General features: G+C 37.1%; 1 protein-coding gene across 4 annotated transcripts in view; it reads left to right on the top strand.

The window, feature by feature from the left end:
• LOC111266711 (dnaJ homolog subfamily B member 14) overlaps window positions 1-19,918 on the top strand; it is a 32,680-nt gene extending 12,762 nt beyond the window's left edge. The window contains exons 2-7 of one of the 4 annotated variants that reach the window (XM_022844453.2): window positions 5,050-5,257; window positions 8,670-8,760; window positions 12,023-12,245; window positions 16,290-16,396; window positions 16,751-16,836; window positions 17,097-19,918. In XM_022844453.2, the coding sequence (XP_022700188.1) occupies window positions 5,050-5,257; window positions 8,670-8,760; window positions 12,023-12,245; window positions 16,290-16,396; window positions 16,751-16,836; window positions 17,097-17,379 (998 nt within the window). In that variant the 3' untranslated portion in view covers window positions 17,380-19,918. Of the gene's footprint in view, window positions 1-5,049; window positions 5,258-8,669; window positions 8,761-12,022; window positions 12,258-16,265; window positions 16,397-16,750; window positions 16,837-17,096 lie in introns of all 4 variants that reach the window. The other 3 variants (XM_022844442.2, XM_022844451.2, XM_022844434.2) reach the window with 3 other exon arrangements.
• The last annotated feature ends 4,828 nt before the right edge of the window (window positions 19,919-24,746 follow it).

Here is a 24,746-nt window from a genome sequence, read left to right as displayed (position 1 = left end):
ATATATGGGATAGTTACATAACTGCAATTTATTTTTGGCATAATTCACACACTGTTTACCGGCCGCCGTCCTTCAAACAGAAAGAACCTGTTTCTTATCTTAATACATAAAATAAACTGTTGGCCTTTTTATGCCGGTGCCTAAGAGGATCAAACTAAAGCACAACGCCAACCGCTGCTCGAGATAGGTCTTGATAAATATATTGTTGGTAAAAGGTTATCTTTAACTTAGGGTAATCTTTTACCTTGTCAAATGAACAAGGGCCAACTTGTGATCTTAATTAATTCGATAATATTTTAAATTTGTCACAGAACATTTATGTCAAATTTAAATTGAAGCAATATATCTAACATTTATGAAGGTGGCTTTGCACTAAATGAGCAGACGCATTGACTCTGCATAACATGCATCCTTTTGAAGAAATAATGATAAAAATAAAAGGCAAAAGAGGAGGCAAAAAGTGCTGGGTTCGCTATTCCGAAATTTATATAATTAATGCTTGCAAAGACACGTATGCGCAATGCTTTTCAGGCAGTAAAAATGTACAAACAGTATTTTTTAACAAGAATCCCTCACTGTTGAGGATTTTTGCGAAAAACGTCTCACTAAAAATATTTTATACGGTCTTTAGATTCATATATAATTTATGCAAAGCGAACATTTGTGAAACTAGCCTGTCTGTTCGCTCAGTAAACTAAGGTCGCTAATTTGGATGCAAATGTACCATCATCGTCTTCTAAATTCGGTTTGAAACCGGGCGTTGATATGCTTCGTTTCTTAGACGGGACTATGTTTCTAAAGCAATAATTGAACCCAAAGCATTTTTAAGATGAAAACATTCAATCCAGGCAACTTACATAAACTATACCTAAACGTCAATAGTTATTAAGCCCGCTGGATACGCCATTCCCTAATTTGGTGTTCGGGAGAGTAAGTTTAGAATATTGACTTTCGAAATTTTTTTGACTGTAACTAATAAACAGACATGTGGAGATTCAGAACATTCATTCACAATGCGTTTGAAGTATCACGATGAAAGTATATTATAATTCATATTAAAATGTGTTCACATCTGCTCCGGTAATGAGGTCCAGCTATGTACACTCAACCAAAACTGGTATGTCCTCCATCTAATTATCTCTGATAATAATTACTGTGATTAATGTCGAACCTCTTGATGGATTAACCCATTACATAGTTAGTACTGGAAGATCTGCCGTGATGCTCATAAATAGATTCTTATTTTTCAAAATGAAGACGTTACAATTTGGATGAATACTATTTGAATAAACATTGAAGCTTTAGATGAAGGAAGTAAACGAAGAGCTATGTATCTAAAAAACTGTGCTGGGTGTCGAATTTCAAGGCAGCTGCGTAATATTTTTTAGCGTTTGGTATATAAGAGCAGATATTTAGTATATATCAGTTGATCTTAGTAGAGACAATATAGAAATTTTTCTATATAATATGCTGATATTTTTCAAAGGCATACTTAGTATGCACCGTACAAATATTTACCTTTATCGTAAATGAGTATCTTTTTATTCAAAGACCAGTTGAATGCAAAATTTAATAGAATGGAGGTTCATTTGATGTTATTATCAAGGCCACATTTTCTTCTACTACTAATTCCAACAACGAAGTCACAATAATTGCAAATAATTTCACCAGAAAAAAGCAGATTTTCAAGTTAAATTGTAATTTTCTCTAGTTCGATTTTACGGTCTTTAGATATAACTAAAAAACCTATACTTGTTTGAAAACTTTCAGATTTTTGCTATACAATGCTATATTGAATTTCTGTGGTCCTATTGAAAAATTATTTGTTTGAAAGCCCTGCGGTTTTATAAAAAAATTATTATATATATATATATATATATATATATATATATATGTATAATAACGTCCCGGCTGAATCGCCGATGAGAATGAGAGAACGTGTAACTAGCGTTTGGATTTTATTTTGCCCATCAGAGAGTCCAATCTGGCTATTTGAATTACTAGGACGTGAACACCTTCACTTGGAAGATGATTTTCTTGTTGAAATGTGCTAGCTATCTACGTTTACGGCTCTCAAGCTTAAGCTGACTAAGGTTTAGCAAACGGATTGGCCTTAAATAGTCCCTAGACTTATCGTGGAAACGAAGCTATAAAAAGCGAAAGAGGTGGTGGGGATGGACGAAGCACAAACTGTGAATAGGCTACGCCACGTCAATAAGGACGGCTAGGCATGTAAGCGTACGAGAGCGTGCGTGGTTGGCGCTAGAGGGGTATAACACGCAAAAATAGTTATCAAGTACTTGCTTAGGGACTCCAGACAGCATCAAAGTGTGGCTGTTTCGAGGAAATCGGGAAGATCAGGCCCACTATTCCAGGGTTCATCAGTTTGTTCAGTATGAAATGGGGGAAACGTTACTCTCATATTCGAAATGGCGCTAATAACAGTGTAACATTCTCTTTCTTTTAGATATGCACCTCTTGTTTTTGGAATCTAGGACTGAACATTGTCATTCGAGATTTTAGCTAGTGGGCAACAGTCAACGATGAAATAAAAAATTCTAGAGTTTAACGAAGCTAAGTTCCATATTAGAACTAGAGCGGTGTGGACAGCTCGTTTTATAAATCGCGCATTAGGTGGAGGGTCTACTAGTGGAAAGCTGCGAACAGTTGATCAATCACTAAGAAGAATCAAGAAAACATTTCGAATCTGAAAATGAGTCCTGTGAAAGACCTTTTTATAAGAAAATGTTGCGAGCTGTTGTGGAAGCGGACACATGATAAATGATACTGGTATTACAACTCAGGTTTGATGTATGTAAAAATACCGTCCTTGTCCACCTTGGCCAAATTAATGAGGTAAAAAGAATTAGTCAAAGGAATGCCGCATCTTTTGAACGGCATTCAAAAACGGAGACGTTGAGACGCATGCTTCTTTTTCTCTTTCACGTTGCACCAGTAATCTACTTTTACCTCGAATCGTAACTTGTGATGAAAAACGGATCTCCTACGATAATTTCACACAATCATACTAGAGGATCGATACAATGGAAAAAGTGGGACATAACCCCTAAGGGTTTATGAGTTCTGCTTTTTCGATTGAGACTGGAATGTACTGTCAACAATTAGGGAAGATAACAAACAAACTCCGCACTAAGCAGCCAAAATTACTAAGCAGAGGTCAGCCATATCTAATGCACGGCAACGCTCGACCTCACATCAGAAGGATCACGGTAAACCCAAGAGTTGTAACTGTGGGCCTTCTATCATTCACCACGATCGCTAGACTTTACTTCGCAAATTACTATTTTTTTAAGTCTCGGAAACATCTTATTAGAGAAAATTATTAAACATTAAGTTGAAATTGCTATTCGAAAGCATAAAGTCGACACTCTTACGACCGTGTAATACATAATTTACAGTCGTAAAAGATAACATATACTAATAATGCATATTTCGATTAAAAATAAAGAACTAAGTTCTTAAAAAAAAGTACAGGGTATAACATGATGTTTTTCAGCTTTTCTTTCCCACAGAAAATCTCTGTTTCATGCGAAGCCCATTGTAAAAACCATGTATGGCAAAGTGAGTTACGACATGTCAATTTAGCCGCTGCACCAATTCCATGCTCTGCTCCTCACCATACCAAATCGACGCATTGCTTTTCAACGTCGCAGGGCAGATGCATCTTTTATATAAGAGGTCATCGATTATTAAGAGCTGAGCCAAAAGCTCGATACAACTGGAAAAAATAAGCATTTCGCATTTCGTACTTACCATAGAATCATATAATAATTTCTACGTATTCCCGGAGGCAATACGATAAAGAACGCACTGTCGTTTTTTAATCAATAATCGGAGCGTGATCACCACACTAGCTACGTTGGAGGTAGGCTTACCTCCATCCTAGCTATAGCTCATCTATTTATGCTTCTTTAAGATATGTACGGTTTTCCTTCCTAAGCTTCTGCAAACCTAAAGTTTTTTTACTCACGCTGTGAAAACATTTTATTTAGCTTGAATAAGATCTGCTTTTTATTTCTTAACTGGCGTTCGTTATTTTAGATTTTTAGGGCAGACCTCGTTGGCGAATATGTTCATCCCACAATAGTCAAGAGACAACTATCGACATATTTAGGAGTCATACAACTAATACACTGAAAGTCTGATCGATTTCCTATATTTTCCAGCCTATTTTCCTGATTAGAAGCGGGTTGGGTACCCAAATCAGAAAGAAATACAATGATAATGAGATAATAAACTTCCCTAAATATTCGTGATTTAAACCTGGGTATAAATCTCACTCGACTGCATGATGATCAAATTATACGAAAATCGATAACGCGCTTAGAAAACGAATCCGTTTTGTACGCTTCGAAAGCCGCATCTTCGAGGTTGTTTTTCTTGTTGTTGAAATACTTTAGAGACCTAGTATTGGAATATAAATGTCAGGTAGTTTAAAATAAAATACCAGGGTGAGCAAACACATGAGAATACCGATTTTAAATATAGGCAAACACTGCTAGATACTCGGTACCCTCTTTAACTAAGAAAATACTGTATCCGTTTAGCTTTCATGACATGACATGTTTTTCTAGTTTTCTAATCAGGCACATCAATATTCGTTTATATTAAAAATATATTTTTATTTAAAATGTACTATATATTTATAGTTTATATTTAAAATATATATATAGGTATAGAGCCACTAGTTTTCGGAGTTCCTGTGTGTCGCATTGCCAAGATTGAACCAGCAGCCGATGTTTTGTTATCTATAAACTTATCTATTCCGCCGAGCCGACAAATAATTTCACGTATAATATTTTTCACCAATTTTGAAAATTAGAAATACCAGCGTAATGGTATCTGGCAAACAACGGAAAAATTGTGAAGGGATCAACAGCAATGGAGTAAAGGGTATCAAGAAACTTAGCGGCAATCCACAATTTAGTTCTTCTCGCTGGATGAGAGCAACAACAGCCATAATAATTTATATATTGCTTTATTAAAATTATCTCCATATGTGTCTGTTTTCACTGATCTATATTTCAGAACTCCTGGCCTCGCTTGTGAAAGACAATGATCAAGAAAATCAACCTAATGACGGCGATGCTGGTTCTCCACGGAGCAAACACCGAAACGGGGCTGGCGAAGGGACACAAAAAACTGATGGGGCTAAAAACAGTGCGTCTAGAGGAGCTTCTCCTGCCAGAGCTGAGTACACACCCGAACAAGCGGAGGCTGTAAAACGAATTACCAAGTAGGTGGCAGTTTACTCATGTGACAGTAGGTCATTCCAGAAAATTTGTCACGTGGCTTGTAACTGAGCAACAAATTAAGAGAGCAAAAAATTGGTCCGACTGTGTACAGCTCTAGCTGAGTTTCTATTCGATATGTGTACTTGTAAACTGAAGCGCCGTAAAGATCAACGCTAATTTAGATTAGACCGAAAAATATCATTCGTTGAGCTCTCGCAGTCATTTGTTGCATGATACTATTGTGGCTGCCCGATTTACACTCGGTTTCCAAAGAGCGTAGTGTCGCGTAATGCACATTATAATATGCACTTTTCCTAAATTTATTCGAAAAACCCATGCTGTTTTGCGTTAACTCCTATTCTGTATAACACTCTTTTATTTGCACGGAAACCTTGCTCATCTATTTTTTACCATAGTTCTTTTTTTATATTTGAAAGGATTTTCCTTGCTTCGTTGTTTTTGAAAGTCTCCCTTGCAATCGTTACAAAAGTTGCTCTTAAGGCACTAGTAAATGTCGTGCACTTAATCCTAGCATCATAGACGAGCAAATCTGAGAGCTGGTAGTGGTATTGGACATCCGTATCGCACATTGGCGCAACTCAGTAACCGATAAATCAATTTACTCTTGCTACAAGACTGAAACAATCCCTTGGTTTAATTACTTCTCATGGTTAGTATTTTTAGCTTTCATGCACGACTTCAGATGGGTTTTGCTGGACTTATTTTTCTGGTAATAATATACCATAATAACAATTTGACAATACTGAAATTAGAACCAGCGACGACCGCATGTTCATATTTGCTATGAAAACACATCCAAGGAGTCGCCTATTTGACGGGTGGTTCATCACATGTCAATGAAAAAAAGATGCAAGAAAAATTCCGTACCGTGAGAACAAATTGTACACATAGATAAAACAAAGGGAGGTCAGAGTTTTATTTGTTGTATGGTAAATAGCCATGTACAAAACCTTTCATGTAAAGCATAATTATAAATATCGCATTTCGCGCTATGGCAGTTGGCTAGTTCGTGCACAATGCATTTTCACAAATTTGCGGATTTTATATTTATATTGTGATCTACCGACTCACGTAACAAGATACAACACACAAAAAAAAATTTCTTAATTCTGTATGACCTTATTTATGTACATATATATATGAGGAAGGTCATTGCGTTTTCTATCAAGAGAACATTCAAATGTTAATACTAGTAAGACTCCTGAATTTGTTTTGAGATATATACGGGTCAAAAATTCACAGCAATTCGCATAACTAAATTTTTTCTTTGGCCAAATTCTAAAAAGTACACTACCTAGAGTAACAACTGCAGTCCTGCCTGTGAGTGCTATTTAAACGTGGTATATACATAGCTGGCGATGCTTTGCCCTGCCGGGACTATAGCAAAAATGTTTAAGACCGATGGCACTATATGAAAACTCATTTCAAAAAAAAAGGTACATTCTTTTTGTAGCTAACAGTATTTTCTCATTATAATTTGAATGAAGATGCGCTAAATGAAGCGCCAGTCGATAATAATCATGATTAGTTATCCCAAATCGACAGTGTACAGTATCGCAAGTGAGTATGCGCTGCAGAAAAAAAGGGGCAGATTTGTACACAGGATCGTAGTCGGACGATAATAGGGAGAACTGTAGAGCTGGTCGATGCCGTCGAAAAGGGCACGTATGATGATAATGATGATATTTCAACCTTGCTTTCCTTCAACTAGCTCTTTAGCGAAAAAATTTCATGTGATTGAGCAGGTTGTCTTCGATTTACCTCTATCGAAAAAATACAAAGGATGTGCTTGTAATGGGTAAAGCCAACGTTCATGTTATGATTGTGCTTTTCAATAAAGGAAGCGTCATACCAGCGTTTTGACGGAACCACCAACAAACATATGTATCTGCGGATTCTGCGATCTGTTGTGTGACCGCACACAGATGAAGTGTTTGAAACAAAGCCACACGTCTTTTAGCAAGATTATTGGCACCGGTTTGCACCAGCGGGTTATAACTACTTGAGAATCTGAAGGTATTTTGGAGTAAGCACATATGGCCTTCTAGGTTTCACGCCACACAGGCCACATGTGACTTCTCTGGGGTGCTGTATATGGAGCGTTCCTGAATGAGGATTCGACAAGGTTCTACATGAGAGCAATGACCAGCTCGCTCGTGTTATTAAGGAGGAGCTCTCGAGCACAAAGGAGGACACTCCTCCTTTGCGGAAGGCCAATTGTAAAGGAAAACTTCGTAACGAAATTGGTATACATTTAGGTCCCGAATTGAAGTTATAGTCGAAACTAATTGTGGTTATATCGAGTAAATATTACCATCGGCGCCGACGCGCATACGCAAAAAAGAGTTAAATATCTACTCTTGTTGTGTGATTGTACTCTGCAATCTTAAAAACACATAAGCAATATTCTGACTAAAGTTGGCTACTTTGTACCCCACCATTATGGAAGCAGATCTTACGATTTTTGTAAGGTTCAGTGTGTATGATTGGCTTGATAAGATAATTTTACAGACAAAACATGTTCTAGGTTTGTTGCACATATTAAAAACATCCTCATTGATTTTAATCTATTCATTTTTTTGAATTTCTTATCTGATACTGCCGTTAAGCATTGTTTCGGACAACTAGATCCCAGCACCAAACGAAGTGTGCTTATTCGATCTTTTTTTTAAGTTCAGAGTTCGTGACATATTTAAATCTGAATGGCCTTTAGTCTCCTGAGCTTTCACAAAAGAAATATCGTCAGATTTGAGAAAAAAAACGTTTTTTTTCTTTTTTTTTTTTGTCGGAATTGAATATGATGTTTTCATTAAGAAAGTAAATAACTTTGAAAAATATTTTCATCTTGGCATTGACTTTTCAACAGCCTATAATTTCTATAGAACAATTTAACAGTTCAGTTTACCATTAGATAGAAGAATAACTGTAATAATGTAACGTGTTAACGATTGTATGCGAGAGGATTGATTGTATTTAAGAAAGGCATAATTGACATGAAGAATGGAGCAACTACTACGAGATTCAAAATGAATTAGAATGCACACTGAAGATTCTTGAGTCAGGATAACTCAACTATCTAAGCGAGGTAACAAAACTGCTCAAGTGAGGTGATAATTTCCTAAAACACGGTAATAGAATAATGCAGCTGGGTAGTGAAGTAAAAAAATAATTGTAGCGAGAGCTTTCCTGAGAAAAATAGCGAAATAGCGTTAGGCAGTGCCCAGTGCGCGCATGTATAGTAGATTACAAAATGGTAAGGATTGCGGGCGGATGTTGAATTTAAGTGGTGTTCTTTGCTAATATACAGGGAAAGTGACAAAAACTATCTAGTTCCAACATTTATTTTGAAATAATTAAGCACATGTTTTAAATGAACAATATTTTACTTTCCAGGTGTAAGAATTATTATGAAGTATTAGAGGTTGAAAAAGAAAGCTTCGCCGAAAGTGAGCTGAAGAAGAAATATCGGAAGCTTGCCCTTCTTGTAAGTGGAATTTATGTAGTATAACAAAACCTTTACCCGATTTAGTGCTGCGCGCTTTATTCTGGGGAAATATAGGTGTTCTATTCAGTGTTACAAGGTCACTAGTCAAAGCTGTGGCTTTCTAAAGCATACAAGTTCCCAATACACCCACAATTTTTGTTAAAGTGACATAGGTATATCATCCCCAATTCTAAAATCAAACATTTATCGTTCTTGCACAAAGTAAAAACTAAACGCACCAACCCATATTTAGCCGTATGTGTACATGGACAGTTGAAAACCTCAAGAGTACCTGTATTAAGTACCAATACTGAAACATGTATTTTTTCTATTTTATGATATCATTGTTCGATTGTCTCCGACACGGTTTCTATATGCTTACGGATTTGGCTTAAGTCCTTAAGCTTAAAGTCTTATAAGAACTGTCCACTGCAATAATGTTATATGTAGACGTGCACATGCGTTAGTTACACATGCAATGGTGAGTCTATAAGAACACAATGCACGTTTCGTGCTCGAAGTCCTATATAGCACTGATTATCTCTTTTGAAACGTAGAACGTTTCGAAACTAATAATCAATGCTATTAAGGAAACTCTGAAGTTAGTAAAAGAAAAAATTAGTTCACAATAGGACCATGTGTTACTTGGAAACCACATTATAGCTGAACGCCGAAATGAGTTTACGCATTATATTTTTGCGTTTCGACAGTCATTACGTGTGAAGCCCATTTTGTCTAGTATCATTAACTATCCCCATTACTTAGCTGTTGTGCAATCAACATTTGTCTGACCACTTTGACTTATGAACGGTGCTGCTCCAGAATTAAAAAATATGGGCTAACACTGTGATGGCATTACATACACGTTTATTTAAATTCAAAAACCATTTTATATTATGAAACATATTGTGTAAATCTGCTAACTTCAATAATCTAATAATGTTACCTTAACACAAGTTTGAGGGTTCAGTGATAATTCTCAGACAGCACTTGAAGACTGCTTCACGTTTTAAATTGGTTAAGCAAAATCCTTGAGCGATGGTTCCTTTGAGATGTGATTAACAATATATTTAAAAGAGATAAGTCTTCCATGTGCTACTCTAATATAGCCGATGTATATGAGTACACAATACAAAAATTTATTGCAGCTTTTCTCAAAACGACGCTACGCGTCATGCGTTGGACTGTACCCAAATGGTAGATGCTTGTGTCAACCTGACCATATTTTCAAGGAGACCGCCCCAAAGCCTAACATAGAGGCTCGGTCATAATGGAATACCTTTTTTACACTGCTAACCGGTGTTGGCCCTACCAAGGTACCAATGCCAAACAACATAGCATAGTCGGTAGCGTGCTTTGTAAACTACGTTAGTTTCATACTGGCATGAATTCCCGCTGAAGGCCAAAGAGACTTATTGTCTAATTCTTTTTGTCTTTTTCATCATACTTGGGACAATAATGGGTAAAGGGTATTGATTATCACGCGTGAGACAACACTGGCGGCGCCCGTAACCATCACAACAAATAATATGGCCTATAAGAGATTCTCTGATGTAAACGACTAGATAATCAATAACGGATCGAAAGAAATTTGGCATATAGTTATTTAGATCGGGACTGACACTCCGCAATGTACACCTTTCCTTTGCTAGTACAGGTTCCGTTCTGATCCGGGGTGACTCCACATACAGCAAGTTGTTTTCTTTTCTTTGTGTTTTTCAATGATATTTGCATTAGCAAATTTCTGAGACGCATTTTCTATTGATGAACTGGATATTTCGGAGTTTACTGTAACAACTAGTTGACCAAACAAACTAAAATAGTTGATTGCCAACTTTTTATCTATGAGTGTAGCAAACTCTGTTTTCACAAAGTTGTGCCCCATAAAAATTGCACTAGTTATTTAACTTTCCTCTAGTTATTGCTGACCCACAAAGTTCCAACAGAAAAGTTGGCCTAAAAAGCGAATGATTACATACAAAAGATGTATAACGTAAATCACTAAATACGACTTTAAATTACAAAATTATGCTTGCAAAGAGCAGCGTGTATATGGTCACCAATTGAGCTGAATCCTTGTTTTAACTTTAGCAATAAGTATCATTAGTTGTACGCGAAAGTGATTAGCTGATTTAATTCAAGACAAATTTCTGGATATATAAAAATTTGGATCAGAGCTACAAGGTGTTATCCAAATTTTTGTATACCCAGTCCAAAATTTGCATCTATATTATCAGCTGTTATAGGAAGTTCTTTAAAGTGAAGTTCTTTCCTTTATTAATGAAAGAAAGTTCTTCTGTTTATTATGCTCACGAATAGTTCGTGAAATCAAATACCTTAGCGCAAATTATGGCAATATAGAGTTAAGCCTGTATTAAAGCTCCAAGACAAGCACGAATACGTTTACCTTCCCGCTATCTGGGCTATCCAATCCTGTTGCTAAGGCTCTACACATTTTATCATTTTTTGCCTTTGCCAAACCTTTATTTTGTGTCCGCACTCTTAGAACCCTTCGTGGTGTATTCTAATGCTTTAACATTAGCATTTTGCTCTCATAAAATTAGATATCATCACCCTCAAGTTCGAGACTTTACCATTTGAACCTCCGTTGCAAATTTAACAAGCCAAGAATTCAAATAGATGCGAGCCGTCCATATGCGTCTCTATATTTGCCGGACTGTTACATTCAATGTTAAATAATTGTAAATTTTTGTTGAAAATTAAACGACACGCTATGTTGGTTGCGTTTGTTTTATTTATTGCCAATGACTGGAAACTCTTTCTGAAAAATCTGTGATACGTTTAAAGGTAATTTAATAGTTTATCGTAATTATTGTAACTATAAGGGTTATTCTTTGTATTAAATGGTTTGTAAAACTGTTTATATATGTATAGTTCTTGCCTGCCCTTCGTCTGTTTTAATCACTCTACACATTTGTATGGGTGCAGTAATTGCTTCTTGATTTCAGTCTGGTAGATGGTAAATGTAGTGTGTGTATACACTGCAAGAATTATTTCACCAACGTCATTCTAACGAAATGCCTGAAAAGTAAACTAATCGATAAAGAGGACCCTACGATTTTAGAGAAATATTGCAAATAAATCCGAAACTTTATGAAACTTTCATAATAGGTTACGTTTTTTTCAAGTACAACAGGACCCTGACCATGACATGTTCACTGTTGAAGTTTCCTCACAATATATATCTCATTGACACTTTGCTTAGATATTACATTTGACCGGAAATTATTGAAATTAACAGGTACACCCCGATAAGAATTGTGCCCCTGGTGCCGCCGAAGCGTTCAAGAAGGTTGGCAACGCTTATGGAGTTCTATCGGATAATAGAAAAAAGGCGGAGTATGATGCGAATTTGAATCGTCCCATCGACTCGAATCGCGGAGGAAACTACGGAGACTATAATACTACTCACTTCGAGACGAGCGCTGATATTACTCCTGAAGAATTGTTCAACGTCTTTTTTGGTAACGCTTTCGGTATGGAAAGTAAAAAAAATATATTAAAAAAAGTTGTTAGTTTAGTTATGTTCCTAATATCCGCCCACGTGCTGTGCGTACGCAGATTATCTCTTAATATAAATTAATGCGACATTAACAAAAATCGAAGGCAAAGGAATCAAAAGTGGGGTTTATGTTTAAGCGGGAGCTTATAAAGTTATAATCCATACGAATTGCTACAAATTCGAAGTTATGCCCAAACGTAACTACTATTTGCTGTTGTATTATTATTATTATTATCGTATATACGGCCTTTTTTGTTATATTGCAAAACTTCAGCACGTTCAAACCAAAGTTGACGATTTTTGAAAGGCACCGCTTTCCAAGATTACGCAGACAGACCTCGGTCACAAAAGCAATAATGCTATTTCCTAGGGTATTCTAAACCCAGATGGACCTTTCAGAGATTAAATGAAGATAAAACGCCTGCATATGCAGATTCACGCTCATGTAATATTTAAAAATGATCCTATATGCATAGGCCAGTAAACGAAATTCTTTCCGACAGATTACTTAATCTAAATGCTTTTACAATCTAACCTCTCTCAAAGCGAAAATTATTTAGCAATTTAAATGATATAAAAAATATTTACAGGCTGAGTTTGACAAATAATTCCCTACAAATTATATTTATATGTAATTATTCGATCGATTCTCTCAAATGGGGCATATACTCACACAGATTATATCCAACATATATATAGTCGTAGGTAAAAAAAACTGAATCTCAGAATCTAAAGTGAGCTTCCACGTTAAGAGAAGTGTCGGCTGAGATTTTAAATAACAGCGAGGTAATGGCTTTTGCGATTGGGGCTGTTACTTTGACATGTCAAATTTAATTTGCTCAACTTGGAGTTGTGTGTGAAATTGTTGTTTTTCTGGAGCAGGATTTTCGTCCTTATTATCCAAAAGCATTTCCCAGACATCGAAGCTTTGGGGCGAAGTAGCAAGGTAGCATAGAAAGCGCCCATTATCGCTTTTAGCAATGTAGTTGACAGCCCAGTCCGTGGTTTGGGATCCAAGAGCGAGTATTTAATTTCTATGTTAATTCATCTCTATATTTTATCTCACATGTGTATCATGGATGTCCAATATCTGCGTATGAATTTTATGAGGCCTAATCTAACTCGTATCAATAATGACGGACACGTACGAAAATAGATTTTACAGTTATTTTGTCGCTGCATAGTATGGCACTCGTTTTCTATTACGCGATTTTATATCTAAATGTTCACCCAAAATAAAAAAAGCTTGGCATTGGATGCTTGTCACGCCTTCCACGATTTTTATTTCACGCTTACCAAAACTATTTTAGAAATTTTTTACAACTCTCCTCAATCGCAGACGTAATTGATAATCGTTAAGACTTCCGCAGTTTCACTAGCTTCAACTTGCCTACGCGAAGGCAATTTTATGAATGTCGCGTATTTTTTTCTGTAATCATAGCTTATCTAGCTATAGGGAAAAACGTTCCGAAATAGCCGCTAGGCATTACACCAAAAGCGGGCTTCTAGCAAAAGATTTATCACACCCACGCCATAGTCTTTCACATGCATCTCACATGTGTCGTTAGGCCTTAAGGGCAGACACCTGGTTACTGAATTTCTTTCTGGACTTCCTTTTTTGTGACATGTAACGGGACGATATTCATCAGCTTTATTTGACCTATTCTCGATACTGACATATCATGTCTGATTTGGGGTAGAACAGTTTTCACGTACCATATCTAACTCAGCTCCTGCTAAGTCTAACTTAGTTCTTTACAAAAATGAATAAATGGTTGGAAATAGCTAACGATAAGGCGCAACGCTAGCAGTTTGACATGCCGATGCAATGTCGTCTGCTATTCCATATTTATGACGTGATAATATCTTGTTGCGCCTTATGTTGATGTTTCGAAAACTTTTTGACTTCCGATGTTTATAAACTGTACCTACGTAAAAACAAAATAGGGATGGAGCGTTTTGAAAGACGGATGTGTTTATAAAATGTACCCATTTAAAGCGTTCCTATTCTTTCCTCTGAACATCTTTTTCACAGCTGCAAAGAAACACGCTAACTTTAGCATGTCAACGTTTGTTAGATTCGTGGGATCTACATAAGAAACCCAAAAATTAAAATTCATACTGTAAGACAGTCACAAGACTGTGGTCCATAGCATGCTTGTCTACTCAACCAGCACGTCCTGTTGATTTTGCTTGTATGAGTAGGTTCACTATTTTGCCAGAGTCCCTATGGTCTATCATTCAATAGCGTATTCATAGACAGCTTTGTAAGACACTTTTTCACTTACCCATTTTGGGGGTAGATTATGGCGGCTTGATGTCTCCTTAATTCGTCATTACGGTAAAATCGTGCGTGAGTCAATTGTTGTTAATTTTGGTTGATCCACCATTGATTTTTTTGTCTACGATATTAGTTCACTGATGAAAGGTTAAAGACAATCTGTTGTTCTATTCGAAAAAGAATTCAAGAGCAAACACAAAGCAAGTATCTTGGTTTTATCGGCCTAATTTTGTCTGATTTTGGTGACATACGATGTATGTTCTTTGAGAACAACCCGGATAATTACAGTTTCGGCCGCATACAGTTAAGCCCCTTGGGGCTTGCAAAGTTTTTATCTTTGTAATTAAATGTGACGAAAAAAGGATATTTTGTTTTCCTTCCTTTTTGTTGCATAACTTCCAATTTGTCAGCAACCGCATAGTGAGTTGGGGCGGAGCAAACAGCGATTTTGATTATCCCGGTTTTGAAACAGCGACTGATTGATTATCCCGGTTGGGGGGTCGTTTAGCGCCTGGACAATGTGCTCTTCGACCTTTAAAATTAAGTCGTATTTGTGTCATGCCTGTGCTTTTACATTGTAGTTAGGGCAAGTTTTTAAATAGTAAAAGTAACAATCAAATGTATGTCAGATATATTAGTGCATATCTGACAAGACGCGTGACTCTCCAAAAAGTTGCACCTTAGATGGAGCGCAACAAGTTAATTTTCATGCATTCTGTTTCAACCTGTTTCTTTATTCCCCTTTTGCCAGAAATTCTTTTAAATAGTGTTGAAAACCTCGTCTACCCAAACGACGCTTTTCACTGTCAAATATACAATTGCTAATGTCATTAGCCAGTGATCGGAAAAATGGTAATCTGAAGGCGCGAGGCCAAACGGTTATGTTGACTGCAAAAAAACCCGTGCTCTTTCAGGGAGCTTTCACAATGTTTGATATGTACGACCTGGCGTTGTAGTGAAGTATAGATTTACCTTGTCAATCGAGTTTTTAGCTAGGTTACAGAGTTCAATCTTTAAAGCCTGAACTCGTCGTAAAATTTCATGCACTGCAAAGTGAAATTTCTACGGATCTACCCGTGCAGCTTATATACAGCAAATTCAAATGATATATAGGATAGGTACATATTGTATAGGTAAAAAAGTGCACATTCAAAACGCGGTATTTATGTGTAAAAATTACACTTGCCGTGTAATATATGTCATTTGCCTCATTCTTAGACATATACTATGTCGTACTCAAGGTTCAAGGTAACAAGAGACTTATTCTATCTATGCTAAAAAAATGGAAGTCGTCCCTTTAGTTCCCCAACTAGTCGCATGGAAAGTAACCGGCTAACAAACAGCGGAGATGTAAAAAAATAAAGGTATAAAAACAATAAACCAAACGGGCGTTACTTATGTATCAATTTAGTTGAATTGTAAGATGCTTTAATTGAAATATTGGTATATTGAACATACCATGTAATTATACGTCATCACGTGGACACCCTACTAGATGCGTCAGCGTCTACTATGTGCGTTCACAGATGTAATTCGTGACTATCAATTAAATAATGAGGATATTCCTGCGATTTTCTCCCATATACATCGATACTGTCGTAGTGCCGAACATATCACATTGCCCTCCGAATTGACGATAAACTATTAGGGCATACTCTAATGTTAGCAACCTTTTGAATAATTTTGGTCCATTTAATGGAGGTGGAGGATCCTTTGCGTTCGAAGGTGTCAACCGGAGAAGGCGTCAAGCCTATCATCACAGACAAAACTTCCACCACCACCATCAGCAACAACAAGGATCAGAAACAGGACAAACCTCACTTATCCTACAGGTGATTGATTAGGCATAATAATATAAAAAAATGTATCACGCGCTTTAAGTCCACATCATTGATGTATTGTATCTAGGTAGCAAAAACTTACATGGTCTTATACACCACAAATGACATTTTCGACTATTAATTTTATACGGAATTTTATGAAATTAAATATGCTGATTCGAAAATGAAACAGCTGGGATGCAACCCACATGCTCTTAAATTTCCCTTGAGTGTACTTTATTTTTACTAATATCGACTTCTCGTTATACCACTTCGTTCACGTTTCATAAATCCTCTGAAAAGGATTCCAACAAGACAGTTTTTGTCCTGAATAACTTGAGCGGCTGTTTTCTTACTTTTTTTCAGACGCTTCCAATTCTCGTTCTTCTCGGGATGTCTCTGTTGTCATCTTTTCTTGCTCAAGACCCTCCCTACTCTCTTATACAAAGCAGGTATGCGGAACTGTCAGCGTTAGTGCTTAGATGACTGAGGTCTTAGAATGCGGCATGTACCTCAAGCGAGTTTAAGAGTCTCGACATTAGATAATGTGGCGATGGATTGTAAATAAGGAATGCTACGATAAAAGCAATATACGCTTAGGCTGTGCATTAGTCCTTTTTTGAATATTGCGGAAATTATCTTATGAGATTTGTTTTCATAGAAATGAAGAATCCTCATAAATTAATTCTCAACCGATAATTTCCAATTACAGCAAATATCCGCACGAGCGGGTAACGATGAAGTTTAAGGTTCCGTATTTCGTCCAAGATGGTTTCAGTCGTGACTTCAATCGCAACTCTATATTGAGGTTGGAGGAGCAAATTGAAGCTGAATTCATCATAAACCTTCGGCATAGTTGTTTTAGAGAACGTCAAAATCGAGACGCTATGTTATGGAGAGCTCGGCACACCGGCAACAGTATTTGGGCTACGCGAGCTAAAGAAGTGGGCGTTCCCAGCTGTGACCGTCTTGCCGATTTGCACGTACGAGCATAGGGAATACGTTTCCGCCCCAGTACAATACAACAGCGGTAACAACAACAAAATAGTTAGCCATTGCAGAAGTAACAGCAGCACCATTTCCAAATGTAATAATATTCATTCAAACCGGAAACAGTTCTGTATCTAGTCGGAAGAAAATATTGCATTATTTTTAATTAAAAATGTCTAATGTCATATAGACTAAGATACTTCAACTGACTAACAAACTAATATAGATTTTAATAACGATTTATAGTTTATTGAAATAATATTTTTAGCTCCGGTTGGAATATGGCGGTCTGAGTATTCGGCTTCGAGGTGTGTCCTAAATTCACTCGCCAGAAAACCATCAAGCAATTTTTGGTTTTGTTGCTCTTCGATTGACCACAATCGGATATATATTAAAAAGTATAGCCGTCATGTGAAAAAATAATGATACTGAGGTTAATATACGGTTATCATTCGTAACTGATCGGTGAGATCATAAAAGAGGTGCTAACGTTATGTAGCAGTGTTTTTATCGAACACGCAGATTTTGTACAGGGCTCCAAACAACAGAGAAATGTAAACTTGAGTTGTGAGGTACGGTGTCCTCTTTCAGTGTACCCACCTCTGTTATGAATATACCAATTACTATGTACTACACTCGTTTTGTTATTCTAATTTAATTCTGAGTAAGATAAGATTTTTCCTTGAATGCATCGAAATATATGATGAGAAGAGACACTTGCATAGGCCGAAATTGTCATAACGCTGAACAAGAGCTTCAGCGAGGCCACCTACCTGAAATGTTATCACATGGCTTTATCATAACGACTTTATAACAGACTAAATTTGCCTTAAACACAGGACTTCAACAATAAAGTTAATAATAACGGTAAGTTTATTCGCAAACTCACCGATACACTCATACAAATGTTTCATTAGTACTATAAATGAATACTCGAATTAAAAATCAACGAACTTTTCTAAGAACAAAAAAATGTCGTAGAATACTTTATTTACTACCGAACGCTTGACTTAAAGTATAGTGCGGATAAATTATGGTTGAATGATGAGTTTTTAGAAGAAAAAAAAGCACACATTACAAACACAGTAAACTGGGATTGACCGCAATCGAGCGGATTGCATGAACTTACAATATATTAAGGAAAAACTCTTGACATGCTACGCTAGGCAATGTGTACATAGAAGAGTGGGAAAAAGTAGGCACACATGTTGAAAAGTAGGTGATAAGCACATGATAAGGGCGTGAGAAAGCGACGCATATTGTTTGTTGTGATATACAAAATATAACTATAAAAACTACGGGGTAATTTTTCTATATAGATTCCAGAGAGAGTCCGGATTCCTTTTTGATAGACTATGATCACATACTTTGTAACACTTAACTGTGTAGAGTTAAGGCTTTGTTCAAGAACGTATTGGTCACACAGATAAGCTGTTCTGAATGTCTCCTCTCTAAAGATAAGGTTGAGACCGAGAAGAGACCATATTTAACAGTCCTAACCAATGTAAATGTGATTAAAAATTAATACAAAGTACAATAGGGAAATGCCGATCGATAACATTGGGAATAACAATATGTTTTATTACATAAATAACCTATAATAGTAGAATAATTAGTACATTAAAATAAGTCGATAAGTTACACCAAAAAATGATATGTAAAAAAATATTGACAGGAAATGTATAAAATAGTTGAAAAACAATTAACCAATTATTAAAAAATATCACAGTCGTTCGACGAGACAAAGAGATAACAGAGCCTTTGAATGTCGGGTCGAATTTATCATTAGTGTGTGATCAACACAAAACCTATATTCGACATCCTAGGTATTTTAAATACAAAAAAAAAATAGGCAAAGGGTTGCGAAAGAAGCATTTTATTGCATGACTTTATTTAACATAGCGTTCATTTTAGTATATGTTCATATGATTTTTTTAATATCTTATCTCAATATTCTTATCTTGTCCCTGTATTATTTTTCTATTGCATTTTCCATTGAACTTAGACAAATTCTCTCCTAACATAAGTCCTGTCTTTCTTCGCTTTGCCCATATACTTTATCCGTGCTTAAGTAGCTCGTATATGTAATGCAAAGTTAATGAATAGGGTTATGTGGTATATAAGTTTGTTTCCTGGTGGTCTAGCTACACCACTTTTATCAGTGCCTGCATTAGGGGATAAACATTTCACAATACATATTGTCTTTTCACTACATTTTCAGCTATCGATGGCTAGCAAGTTTTAGGTAAAAAAAAAAACACTACATATTAATTTTTTCTGTTGTTTATTGTGACACGTATGAATTGCGATATGTATAAGGTAGGATATGCTTTTAATTTAAAATAAAGAATGACAATTAGGGTAACAAATCTGACCATTTAGCGGCCCGGACTTCCCTTAATCTAGAAACTACTTTCACGGCCAATGAAAGCTCTTTAATGATAATAGTTCTGTTTTATGAATTTTACACTGTACGAATTCGTGTTAAATGTGTGATAAATATATGCAAAACCTGATGTCCCTCTAGTTATTGAAAAAAGCGTAGTTCTGCAAATGTGTTTTTATTTATTTACTTGGTAAACGTAACTTTTTCTGTAAGTAGTAACTAGCGTATTGACACCATAATTAGATACATCTCATTTATCGCTTTTTCCTTTATTACTTATAAAGATTTGTACTCGATCTGTCTTTCCGAACGTCCGCTGGATTCACGTGTAGCTAACAATGTGTTTTATGTTCGGTACTTAAACCGTTCGGCATTGCTTTAAACGACTGATCCTCGGTACGAAACGAAATGTTTACACCCAGATTCGAGTTTAAACTACCACGCGTCTTCAAACTTAATAAGTTTTATTGCTAAACCTGAACTATGCAAACAACCAACAGAGACGCAACCAATAATAAAAGATCTTTTCCTGCGAACTTCTCTAGGAGCTGTGCTATTCGTATCATGCTCGATACGGTTCTCAGCTTCTAGATACTTCGGTCGTTCTCCACCGTGACGATTACTAAAGAGTTCTTTCTTAGTGTATCATATAGTCGGACTTCGCCTTGAAGCTTATCGTTGCGTAGATAGCGATTCACCTCTGTATTTTCCTTGTCCTAGCGTCTGAATAGTGGCTCAAATGTGGCCCAACTATTGTGTCCATTCGGTGAGGCTTTGTGCTGCAGTGAACATTCTCTGAATTCATTTTGTTCTGTGAAGTTATCTGCTAATAACTCGATTTGATCTTTAAGCAGATATTTTATCGCATGCAGGCTACGCTCCACCAAATCGAACGATGCAAAGGTCGTGCCCGAGCATGAGACAACCTTGGTTATTTGCTTGCTAATTTTGTCGACAGATTTGGCATGATACTGCTAGTATTTTAAGCAGTCTGTCGATACCGGAGGACCACATTCGCTCGTAAATACCACTATGTCCATTGTCAAACAGTTCTAGTACCAGGTATTGATAAGTTTTTCGGGTTGAGCATTTTTTCGTTCCAAAGGACAACTTGTTTTCTCTACAGTTTTGAGCCTGGAGCCCTTATCCAGAGCCTTTTTGGATCGGAAATGGTCTAGTGGTACATCATCTAAGTCTTTAAGGAGCAATATGAATTTGATAGATCTAGCCAACCCCTACCGTCTGCGCATTTCAGGGAATACCGGTTAAGTGCATTCGCGACCTGCTGGTTTTTTCCAAAAAAATATACGATTTCGACAGGTTGGTCTCTGTCGTTGATGTAATCCGTGCTCTTTGTGTAATTTGTTGGCAAGAGATGGCCTAGTGCACGCTGTAGAGAAACATAGGTTAGGTCATTCGTATGGGAGCGTTTTGAATGTCGCAGTTACCAGTTACGAATAGCTTTGTATAGTCAGAGACCTAAAAACACGGTTCAGGGCAACGTTCAGTTGACCGTGATTGAAGATCCGTTCCGCAAGCGAGATACTGCATCGTCTCGCGTTTAGCCTTGGGCATTGTAAATTATCATATAGAAGCATCACTGTATAAGAAATTGTTTTTGACTTCAGGGAATGCTCGTGACCTCAGAGAGTGAAAGCGTAGTTCTTAGCAGCTGCACGATTTGGTCCTGAAATATGCCAACGGCAATTTTTGCGGCAATGGAGTTAGGCTTTAAATCGTAAACGGGCAGCCTGCGGAGCTTATGGGGTTTAGAATAAAAAGGGTAGAAAAAAGTTATAAGTGAAACCCTTTTTTAAGCGCAGAATATGAGGTGGAAGGTCGAATAAGTCGAAACGATAGTGACACGATTCAATACGCGGTATTTAATGAATGTACGGGAGAATTAACGGTGCATGCGGCTTCAATATCCCTGACCATTTGATTAATGTAGAATAATATATACATATTGAAAAATAAGTTTCCCAAATGGAATACATAAGTAAATGAAACCTACGCAGTCTACAACTGAATCGTGGCAGTCCTCTCGGACAGCATACTATTGGCAGCATTTTTGGGATATTTGTCCTCATTAATTCAGAGCAGGAAGTCTGATTCGAACCGCATGGCGGTTAATTCCATAGGCGCAATTAGCTGATATAGGCATCCTTACTTTCGCCATCTGTAATTTACTGCAGAACGGTTAATTGCTATCGCCTGATTACGAAGTTAACATGAAAGGGGCGTCAGTGAAGCATAGGTCATGAAACGAACAAGGTCTCTCGTTTAATCATGCAGCTCTCATTTTGAACAATAAACGCCAATGAACAAAGCAGGTCACCGGTCTTTGCACAGAGCCCTCGTGAGACGGCATCGAAGTTTATAATCGAGAGTGGGCTGGCAGGATCTAATGTTACTGCAATGCTGGATGATGGAACGGCTAGAATTATTTCCTCATTTGGGCGTATTCGTGCCAGGACTAAGTTGTTTTTAAAAAATACATCCAAGTGCGTCAGCGAAGATCATACTGCTTTAAAGCGAGATCAATGTGAGCAGAGCCCACAGAAAAAGTCACAGATGGTGCGTCATAAAGGTGGTTGAGAACGCTTGCTTACTATTTCTGTGGACGGTGAGACCTTTTCTATTTACCAGTTACGTGTGATCTGTCTAGGTGTAGAACCTGAATATGCCTGCATAAAGTAGGGAGTTCGGCGAATTCGCCGTGCTGACAAGGAGACATCAGTGATACTAGTCTTGTTGGTCACACAGTGTGTGTAACTCGTCGCATACTGGGTTCTTTATCTCAGGTAGGTGTAGATGTAGGGGTTTAATACGTGGTTGATGATCGTCGATGAAGAAACAAAAAATTTAGGCGGTTGCCTGATAAGGGTCAATGTATAGCCCATTGCCGTATTACTCGACCTGGTCCACTTTATACATGATTTCGTTACTTCCTTGGAGCGTATGCTTGTTGACGCACTTAACGACGTACGTTTAACCAAGAGCTGTATGTTAACGTTAAGGTCGAAGCCAAACATTTTTGGAGGGAAGGCGTGGTATGATACAACCCGTTCTGAGGCAGTTGGGTAATTCGTCTTGTGGTAATTTTTTTTTTGTAGCCGGCAGAGACATACATTTGTAGCGAACGCCGTTTTTGCTTTGGATAAGCATCGCCGTAAAGTGAGTGGTTAGCATAAGACCTAAAGAATATCTTCATGCATGTTAATGTTAATTAATCTTGCATGCACGGATATCGCTGTGTGGAACGGCCCGTTTTATGTGTTTGAGCGCTAATCTGTAGAAGTCAGTGTCATAGGCGGGCCACCGGGGTTGTAGGCGCTCGTTAATCCAAAGAAGTATGTTTACATGCTAGAACCTGTTTTTCTGGTATTCCTGGATCGCCAAGTGCACGACAACGGACCCCACGCGTGCATGGAATGTTGCAGTTTTTTTTACAAGCGTCACAAATCTTAAAATGAAGCTGAAGGTGGTGTCGTCGGTTTACGATCAACCATTGCGCTCTATGAGTAAAAAGAATACTTCACGGGGAAAAGAATTTCGGCTTCCACGCAGACATATTAAGCATAAAACGATGACGATCCAGACTAAATCAGACTCAATCAGACAACACTAACAGGTCGTTATTGCTGTGACAAACCCCACTACCAAAAACTTTTCGTAGAATAAATATATATGTGTGTGTAACTACTTGGTGACGTACCGGGAACAAGGTCAACTTATATTTGAAATATCTGGTATAAATAATTCTTAATGAAAAAAAAAAGGGAAAAATAAACTTCCAAGCACCGGAGACGTCCCAGAAATGGTATATCAATAGGTTCGTCGACTCTACTAAGCGCAATGTCTACGGCCAACCCTGTATGTGTCCCGAACACAGAATCAATCAATCACTATTAAAAAAAGCTCTGTAGTCCAGTTGTAAGAAGAGCCAACATATCACAAGTGAGACAAATGTAGAGTTGGCCGAATCCCCCTGGTAGGTTGATACTACCGAAAAGCCTGTACTACCTGTAATTTTCGCTAGTTTAAGTGAATTTATCAGATTGCATTAACTGCTGCATGGGGCGAGGCTCGTGAGTTAGGACTAAAACTGGGTGTCAAAGTTTGGTTGATTAATCTGCCTGTACCACCCAAATACCTTCCTTAAGGTGGTCGAATTCGGCTAATGCCTAAAAATACCCACTTACATAGAATTCCATGTAGATATTGGACATCTCGTTAAGAATTTGTGCAAAAAGACTGTACGAAAATTAAATTTATGCATGTTCCTATAACTTCTCCACAAAAAGTATAGAAAATATTCCGCTAATAAACCGAAAAGGCGATTTTAAAAAGGACCCGATGATCGGATAGACACCACCAGCGAAAAAAATGGATTCGCGCTTTACATAGTCAAATATAAACTGTTATTCTATTGCACAACATACACTATTCCTTATTTAGTCAATCTAGAAGCCACATTGATTCCGTTGCAGTTGCCACGCTGCAATTAGCTCATCAAGGAATTTTATTATTTGATTGCCTTACTATCCTAGATCTACACATCTATTCAGTCTGCTACACCGCTCAGATACACCGTTTCCGATTAGAATAACCATATTTTTTTACGCGGTCAATTTTTTGTTTGGGGTCAATTGCCGCCAGTTTGGCGCAATTATTCATTTTCAGTATATATTAGTTACTGAGTGATTCTGCTTTACTATTAGAACCCTTTTAATTAATCCGTGAATCCGACTGAAGTTAATCTTAATTTAAAGTATACTTAGTTCGTGCATGTGAAGTTATATATATATATATATATACCTTGCGTGGTCCAAGTTCTGTGTCCTTCTACAGATGTTGTTGCTTTCCAGTTTGAGCACCACTATAACCTAAACACTATATTTCTCCTGTTTCCCCATTTCAGTTAATCTTACCATACGGAAAAAGCTTATCTAATCAGATATTCCGAGCTGTCCTAAATTAGCA

This window comes from Varroa jacobsoni, unplaced genomic scaffold, assembly GCF_002532875.2.
Source record: "Varroa jacobsoni isolate VJ856 unplaced genomic scaffold, vjacob_1.0 scaffold_119, whole genome shotgun sequence".
NCBI lineage: Eukaryota > Metazoa > Arthropoda > Arachnida > Mesostigmata > Varroidae > Varroa > Varroa jacobsoni.
The sequence above is the reverse complement of the archived record's forward strand: the minus strand, read 5'-3'. Positions and strand labels throughout refer to the sequence as shown.